Consider the following 9,369-nt stretch of genomic DNA (forward strand, 5'->3'; position numbering starts at 1 on the left):
AGTGTTGGACTTTGTTGAATGCCTTTTCTGCAGTGATCGAAATGATCGTGTGATTTTTTTATTTATGTGGCAGGTTACATTGGTTGATTTTCTAATTTTGAATCATCCTTGCATACCTGGTATGAATCCCTCTTGGTCATGGTGTATTATTTTTTTTGATATGATGCTGAATTCTATGGGCTAGAATTTTCTTGAGAATTTTTGCATCTATATTCATGAGAGATATTGCTGTATAATTTTCTTTTTTTATGGTGTCTTCGCCTGGTTTTGGTATCAGGGTTATGCTGGTTTCATAGAATGAATTTGGAAGTATCCCCTCCTTTTCTATGTTCTGAAAGTTTGAGTAGTACTATGCAAACACTTCTTTGAATGTTTGGTAGAATTCTCCAGTGGAGACATCTGGGCTGGGACTTTTTTTTTTTTAATTACCTTTTCAGTCTTTTCTCTTGTTATGGGTGTGTTCAGACTTTCTACCTTAGTTCATGTTTGTTTAGGTAGGTAGTGTGTTTCTAGAAATTTGTCCATTTCTTTTAGGTTTTCAAATTTGTTGGAGTGCACTTTTTCATAGTACTGTTATGATCCTTTTTATTACAGTTGGGTCTGTTGCATTGCCCCTCCATTTCATTTCTTATTTGGGTTATTTGCTTCCTCTCCTGTTTTTCTTTTGTCAGTTTGGCCAGTGGTTTACCAATTTTGTTGATCCTTTCTGATGTGACTGATTTGGGGGCTTCATTTAAATAGTGTTAGGTATAGTACTTTGAAGGACCCTTGGGACTGTGGGTATGGAGAGAGAGGAGAGAAAAAATGGGTAAAGAGTTCTGTTCTTGGCAAGAAACCATAGCCACATGGTGTCAGAGTAGAACTTGAGAAGATGGCTACTGAGGGATTTTGTGTGATCAATGGTGGTCAATGGACTTCAGAAACGATGATATTGAACATCTAGTTTTAATTTGTCTCTTGTTCAGTGCTATGTTTTTTTCCATTATCTTCAAGCCTTTAGTCAAGTCTATTTCACCTTGGTTAGTGGTTCTCTGGTTAACGAATTGTGTTTATATTTGGTTGAAGCAGTTCAAGGAAAGGAGAGCACTGCACGCAGGCATAGCGGTAAGGTGGCTAAGTTGTAGAAAGCATCAGAAGTGTCAATGGTGACAAATGGTATTGAGGAGGTAGGCATTCTGAGAGGACTTAGGGCATTCTGTACGTACTCATGAGGAGAGCTTGTGTTATTTTATTCATTTCATTATTCAATGCAATAGTGGTGTCCATAAGGTTGGAAACTTAGGCACATTTAGATAATGATTTTTAATATTTCTTAATATTTTCCCATATTTCTATATATTATTATTATTTATATTTTATTTCTAATTGATGAAAGGAGAGGAGTGGATGGAAGAGAATTATTATTCTATTTCCCAATGTATACCTATAACTCTATTTACATCTATATTTATATTTATCTTCTGATAATTTAAATCAGAAGATAGGGAGTTTATGCCAATTAATCTGGGTAACAAGTGTATATGCTTAGTTGAATTCTGTAGAAATGTCACAGTATGGGACGGGATGCAATTACAAATTAGTTTGCAGAATTACACTGTAAAATTGAATGACTTGATATCTCTTGGGTTTTTTTTTGGGGGGGTCTTGTTTTTATTTGGTAAATATATATGTAATGGGTAATGGTGATAGTTGAATAACATGAAAAATATTATTGATATTACTGAATTGTATATGTGGAGAATGTTAAAATAGCTCCTAGATTTATATTCTATAATTTCAAAATTTATTGTGAATTTAAAAATATCACCCATATTTTTATAGACATTTGTAAATTCCAGGTTCTAGAGCCAAATGCAATAGTTTTTAAATTATTTGTAGAATAAAACTCTCTCTTCACTAACTAATTTAGCAAATATAAAGTAAATGGCTTAATATGTGTAAAATCCTTGTAACAATGCCTGGAACATTGTAAGCTGTGGTTATTATTATTACACAAGAGTTAATGTAGCTAAATGAATTCCTTCTACAATATCATCAATAAGATGTGGTAGGATGGACAAAAGTCTGGACAAAACCGTTAGAATACATTTGGACTATGGAATTCAACTCCTAAGACTCTTGATTGGTTATTTGAAATAGAGTAATGTGTCTAATATAATTAAGTCTTTAGGGCATTATTTTTGAATTTTTCAAAAGTTTCACAATCTTCCTCCTGGAGCAATTTAAAGTTATGTCTTAGAAAATTGCAGAAGTCCCTAAGAGCAAGAAATATTTAAATTGCCTCCCTAAGCCTGGAGAAGATTCTTTAGAGAATTTCCTGGTCCTTCACAATGGGGCAGAGTTTTCACCTAGGCTTCCAGGGCAAATGAAATCTCAAAATTAACTGTCCAGTATTCATTCTCCTCTTGCTTCTGAACTAGTCTTTTAAAATCATATTTGGCTGTTATGTATGGAAGATTTTAAAACAGTTTTGAAAGCTACCCCTGTCATCAATGTAATCCAGACCGTAAGTTCTATAACATTGTGGCTCCCTATTGGTAACCCCTTCTTCAGAAATTCATCTATCTAGTGGAAAATATTGTAAAGCGACTGCAAATAGAAGATCAAGGCAAAAAAATCTGCTGTATTATAACCTAGGAACCAAAGAAACCTTCCATTTAGAGGTAATTTCTGAAAACACGCTAAGGGGGAGTCAGTTTTATGAACTGAGTTAAAATAAGACATTAATTTTAAGGGTGGGATTTTCATACTAGAGAGGGTCTACAGGGAATAGAAATTAAAACGTAATCTCTTGGATATAGTGAGAAAATGGAGGAAAAAAATGAAAATGTTATCAAAAGAGTAGTTTTAAATACAAAGCAATTTGAACATCCATAAAAGATGGATGTTTATGTCTAGAATTTATTTTACTGGAAATAAAGGTGCATTTGTTAAGAATATAGCTTCCTAGTCCTTGGTACATTATAAGTGCCTACATGTTTAATAGTGTCATTTCTCCTTGATCCAATGAGTTTACTGCACAATATGCAGCAGAATCTACACTATCAATCCAGATTGTAAAAGCAGGCTGGTGTCACCACAATTCTGATCCTGTTTTTACCTCACAGCACCAATTCAGTTCTGTTTGGTTAAGTTTAGCCAATGTTTGTCTAGTACTAATCATGAATAGGCAATTTTCTAGTCACTGACCCTGTCCCTGAGCCTCTCCCTGGCGGTACTATTTGGGAAACTCTATCACTTATTTTTTTAATACATCTTTGGGTTTGTCGGCAGTTCAAATCTACCAGGTGCTCCTTGGAAACACTATGGGGCAGTTCTACTCTGTCCTACAGGGTCGCTATGAGTTGGAATCGACTCGACGGCAAGGGGTGTTTTTTTTTGGGGGGGGGCGTCTTTGTGAAAAAAGGAAACAGGAGAAATGAGTAGTTAGCTAACAAGAAAGAATATTGACTCCCGTAGTTATGATTGCATGGGTATTTTGGGGATTGCTTTGGATATTTTTGAGATTTTTCTTGTTGGTGATACATTTCTATGGCGACTTCAGATATAATGTTTGTGAACTACACACACACATATTTAAAAATTTTATATAAATGAAATGAAATAGCTTTCTTTAGAAATGTCAACCTATGAGTTACTTGTTTTAACTACACTGGACCCTTGATACAATGCTGTAACACTATTCACTACAAAATGAGTAGAATTTGATATAATGTACATTTGTGTCATGTTGTAGATGTGATGAAAAATAGTGGGTTTGCCTGGGTAACAAGAGACCTGATAACCGAGCAGGTTTGATAGATAAAATTCAAGAGATATTCTTGTAAGAGGACGATATTGGGGTCAGAAACATAAAAGAGCTTGAGAGAAAATCAAGCTCAATAAATCAGTTAAGATGAAGGAAACCTAAATAGTGCTATTATACGTTAGGTGCTTCACATGGTCTACCTTGTATGTTCTCCCAAGAACTCCATGATGAGGATATTAAAATTTCCATGATATAGATGAGGAAACTGAGGCTCAGAGAAGTTACGTAAATTGCCCAAGGTCACATAGCTAGTATCTGGAAAAGCTAAGATTTAAACACATTCTTTCCACTGGACAAAACAGGCTTGTTTTGATAGTGAGTTGCGTGGTGGCAGTAGTTAGAACAGTGGTTCTAACAGTGAGATTGACTGGTATTCTCAGGCATCAGTAACCAGGTAATTGAGATTTGGGTGTCTTTATTTATCACTTAACATTACGACAGTGAATCTGGGACTCAGAGAAAATATACTTTAGGGTATAAAAGAATCTCAAAGTAAAAATGGAAGAACTAACGGACATAAAGGCAAATAGGACAGAAGGAAAAGTACCCTTATAATGGCCAAAAGCAGATCTGGGTGGTTAGGAGCTGATTAAGGGGGGTCCAAAGGATGTAATCCAGACACTAAGCTTGTGCCAAGTTTCCTAAACAAGGAGAAATGGTTTACATGTTAAATGTTTATTTCCAGAAATTTTTTTTTGTTTTGTGAATGGATTGCGGCACGTATAATGGATTCTGAGGATGTTCCCTGTGTCCACAGACAAGAATATTACTGGAAATGTGTGTGTGTGTTGGGGAAGGGAATGTTCCTGAGAGAAAATTAGAAGAGATAGCCTGAGATATTCTGAGGTAAGGTCTTTGGAGACAAAAAACCTCAATTCCTCATTTGTGGGTGATACTAGTGGATATTTCCCTGAAGAATCACCCAGAGTGAGAGGTATTAGAGAACTGCCCTATTGGAAAATGTCTCTTTGATGACAGGCTTTCTTTTGGGTCCTGCTCAGTTGGGCTTAGGTAGCAAACAACTAAAATGGTAATTAAAGGTATCTGCATTAAGATAATGAAAAGATAAGCCACAGACTGGAAAAATTATATGCAAATCACATATCCAACGAAGGATTCATACGTAGAGAATATAAAGAACTCTTAAAACTCAACAGTGAGAAAACAAACAACACAAAACTGGCATAAAACACAAACACTTCACTAAAGAAAATATAAGAATGGTTAAACAAACAAAAAAACAAAGAAACCACAGGTAACTATGTCCAGCATCATTAGCCTTTATGAAAATACAAATCAAAACTATGATGAACTATTACTACATACCTTTTAGAATGGGGAAAAAAAATACTTACAATACCAAGTTCTGACAAGGATGCAAAGCAAATGGAACTCTTATACATTGCTGGTTGAATAGAAAAATGACCCAGCCACTCTGGAAAACTTGTTTGGCAGTTTCTCACAAACATAAAAATGTGCTTCTTATGTGATCCACTGTCCTACTGCTGGATATTTACCCTAGAGAAATGAAAATTATGTTCACGGAAAAGCTTGTACACAAATTTCTCTAGTATTTCAATTCATAATTGCCCCAAACTGGACACAACCCAAATGTTCTTCGACAGTTGAATGGATAGACAAACTGTGGTACAGCCACATAATAGAATATTACCCAGCAATAAAAATGAACAAATAATTGATACAAGCAATAACTTGAATGAATCTCAAAGGTTTAATGCTAAGTGAAAGGAGCCAGACTCAATGGCTGCATATTATATGATTCCATTTATATGACTTTATGTTGTTAGGTGGTGTCCAGTCATTTCTGACTCGTGACGACCTTATAGGAAAGAGTAGAACTGCCCCACAGGGTTTTCAAGGTGCAACTGGTGGATTTGAACTGTGGACCTGTTAGCAGTTGTAGCTCTTAACTGTTTGACATTATAGAGAAAATGAAACTACAGGGAGAAGAAACTTATTAGTGATTCCAGACTTATGGGTGGGCAGAAGGAAAGACTAAAATGGAGTAGTAGCACAATGGAATTTTTTGAGGTGATGGAAGAAATATGTAACTTGAATATGAGGGTGGTTAAACAAATCTGTGCAGGTTTTAAAAACCACAGAATTTTAAACTAAATAAGAAAGAAATGTCAATTTTACTGTATGATGTTTTAATGCATTATAATTTATTATAAAATTGTGAATAATATTCTCCCCCCAGTAAAAGGTATTTGTATTATAACAAGAAGATTTCAGATTATTGGGCTTTACATGGTTGTACGTGGTTTTGGGGCAATCACGCACACAGTAAATACTGGTTGTGCTCACCCTCATGTGACACATTTCTTTTAGTTTTTTTAAAACCCATAAGGTTACTGTTGAGTCTGCCTTTTTTAGGTTACTTTACAAATCTCTCATATAATGCATTCTGTATTGCATTCATAGTGCATAGAAAAAGCTCAGATAAGTATGGGTCATAGGTAGGCAGGCCTGAGTTTAAGTCTAGGCTTTGCTAGAGATTAGCTAAAAACTTCAGGCTTAAAATCTGTTAGCTAAGTTTCCTTACCTTTAAAACAATAATATTGTTGGGGGGAGGGGTTAAATGACATAATGAATGGGGGAAAGAAAACCCTTGCAGATTTCCTGGCCCAGAACAAATGATCAGTATAATAACTTCTCCCTCATTCTTTCTTCTTTTCTTCCATTGTTTATTTCTTCACTTTTTTTCCTTTTCTTCATTTGTACTTTATATCCTCCCTTCCCAATTTTCTCTCTTTCTTACTGTCATTGGGTTCATGATAAATTTTTATAGTTGTGAACTTGTTTGTATATATATTTAATTTCTGTGACTTCCTATAGGTAAACAAGAAACAGTAAAATGGAATGGGAAAACCAAACCATTCTGGTGGAATTCTTTCTGAAGGGCCTTTCTGGTTACCCAAGGCTCGAGCTACTCTTTTTTGTTCTGATCTTAATAATGTATGTGTTCATTCTTCTGGGCAATGGCACCCTTATTTTAATCAGCATCTTGGACTCTCACCTTCACACACCCATGTACTTCTTCCTGGGGAATCTCTCCTTCCTGGACATCTGCTACACCACCACCTCCATTCCCTCCACACTGGTGAGTTTCCTCTCAGAGAGAAAGACCACTTCCTTTTCTGGCTGTGCAGTGCAGATGTTCCTTGGTTTGGCCATGGGGACGACAGAGTGTGTGCTCTTGGGCATGATGGCCTTTGACCGCTTCGTGGCCATCTGCAACCCTCTGAGATATCCCATTATTATGAGCAAGAATTCCTATGTGCCCATGGCATCCGGGTCCTGGTTTGCGGGGGTTGTCAACTCTGCAGTACAAACAATGTTTGTGGTACAATTGCCTTTCTGCAGGACTAACATCATCAATCATTTCTCCTGTGAAATTCTGGCTGTCATGAAGTTGGCTTGTGCTGACATCTCAGGCAATGAGTTTATCATGCTCGTGGCCACAACATTGTTCACATTGATGCCACTGCTCTTGATTGTCATCTCGTATTCACTAATCATTTCTAGCATCATCAAGATCAGCTCCTCTGAGGGGAGAAGCAAAGCCTTCTCCACCTGTTCAGCCCACCTGACTGTAGTGATTATATTCTATGGGACTATTCTCTTCATGTACATGAAGCCCAAATCTAAAGAGACACTTAATTCAAATGCCTTGGATGCTACAGACAAACTTATATCCATGTTGTATGGGGTGATGACTCCCATGTTGAATCCTTTAATATATAGTCTCAGAAACAAGGATGTGAAGGAGGCAGTAAGACTACTAAAGGAAAGGTTTATTAGCAAATGATTAGAATAATGAATTGGGAACATATTTTGATAATGTGGACATTATTGAAACCTGAGAATTATGTTGGAATTTTGGGTACTTTTACTTTTTTTGTACTTTTACATATTATGTTAAAAATTTTCATAATGAGATACAGCATTTCAAAATAATGCATCTTTATTATAAAGAATTTGCCAGACAGAGAAGAAGGATGACAAACAGGAGGTCACCTATCATTCCACCGCTAGGAGATGGATGCTTTCTAACATTCTTAATAATATCTTCCATATTCTATATTTTTGGCAGTATTAGAATTGGGAATTATGTGACTTTCTTATGTTCTTTTTTTTACATAATATTATTTTATAGGCAACAGTTCATTAAATTTTTTAAAATATATAAAGACCTTTATTGTGAAAAAAGCAAAACAGAAAACCCTCAAAATACTACACCCACATTTTCTACTGAAGCTGTTTGTCACAGTTTTTCTTTACTCTCTAAAGCTTCTTAAGCCAATGACCTCTGTTTTCTCATTCAGTATTTAAAATTTTTTTTCTGTGAAACTTGAGGGATGTGCAGCATTTAAGATTACTGAGGTGGTGGTAAAAGGGTTCAATGGTGGAAGTTTAAAGCCATTAACCAAGATATCCCTGTTTTATCTCCTTTCTTTATCTCAGTTTATATGGCAGCTTTAGCATGAAAATAAATCCCAAAATTAAAAATGAGTTTGAAAAGCAGTCTACAGGTCCAGATAATAATGTGGGCAAGTACTGGGTTTGGAGGGAAGGTCTGTTCAGTGCCCATTTAGAAGAAGCCAATTTCTTTGGTGTCCTGAGAAAGTTCTAATACTTTTTCAAGTTTAAGAAGTAGAATATCCAAGTTCTTCTTAGTAAGAAGACTCTGTGCATGTCTTCTCTCTGTCACTAACTAGCTTTGTGACAAAAATTCTCTAGGATGACTGATCTTGGTTCTAGTCTTTTATCCAATTTATAAATTTGCAATAGAAAATTAGCTTAAACAAGTGGTAATTTTAATGTACACATTTCTTCTCATGAAAGAAGACCAAGAAGTTTTGTCACTCACAGGGATATAGAGTCAAGGTCTGAAGAAAAGAAAGTTGGGTCATCAGTCTTGGTGTACTCATGCATTCCACGTTGCTGGGCAAATACACTATCATTATGTCTTAGTAATCTAATGCTGCTATAACAAAAATACCACAAGTGGATGGTTTCAAAAAACAAAAGTTTATTTTCTCACAGTGCAGTAGACTGGAAGCCCAGATTCTGGGCATCAACTCCAGGGGAAGGCTCTCTTTCTCTGTCAGCTCTGGAGGAGAGTTCTTGTTATCAGCCTTCCCCTGGTTTAGGAGCTTCTCCTTGCAGGGACCCTGGGTCCAAAAGATGCACTCCGCTCCCAGTGCTGCTTTCTTGGTGATACGGAGTCCCCCATCTCTCTGCTCACTTCTCTCTTTTATATCTCAAAAGACATTGGCTTAAGACACCATCAAATCTTGTAAATCTCATCAATATAACTGCTGCTAATCCATCGCATTAACATCATAGTGATGGGATTTGCAACACATAGGGAAATCCCATCAGATGAAGAAATGTTAGACAATCATAATGAAATGTAAGACAATACTGGAAATCATGACTTAGCCAAGTTGACAGATACTTTTGGGGGACGCTTTTGTATCCAGAACACATTATAACACTGGTGTGTTAGCACTGGTGGAGCAATGGTTAATCAT

At 36.1% G+C, this 9,369-nt stretch overlaps 1 protein-coding gene across 1 annotated transcript; it reads left to right on the forward strand.

The window, feature by feature from the left end:
- Positions 1–6,685: 6,685 nt before the first annotated feature.
- LOC100667668 (olfactory receptor 13C9) lies at positions 6,686–7,837 on the forward strand. The gene has a single exon (XM_003407825.4). It carries the CDS (start codon positions 6,687–6,689, stop codon positions 7,638–7,640), a length of 954 nt encoding a protein of 317 aa, XP_003407873.2. The 5' UTR covers position 6,686; the 3' UTR covers positions 7,641–7,837.
- The last annotated feature ends 1,532 nt before the right edge of the window (positions 7,838–9,369 follow it).

The sequence above is a fragment of the Loxodonta africana genome, chromosome 9 (assembly GCF_030014295.1).
Source record: "Loxodonta africana isolate mLoxAfr1 chromosome 9, mLoxAfr1.hap2, whole genome shotgun sequence".
Classification (NCBI taxonomy): Eukaryota; Metazoa; Chordata; class Mammalia; order Proboscidea; family Elephantidae; genus Loxodonta; species Loxodonta africana.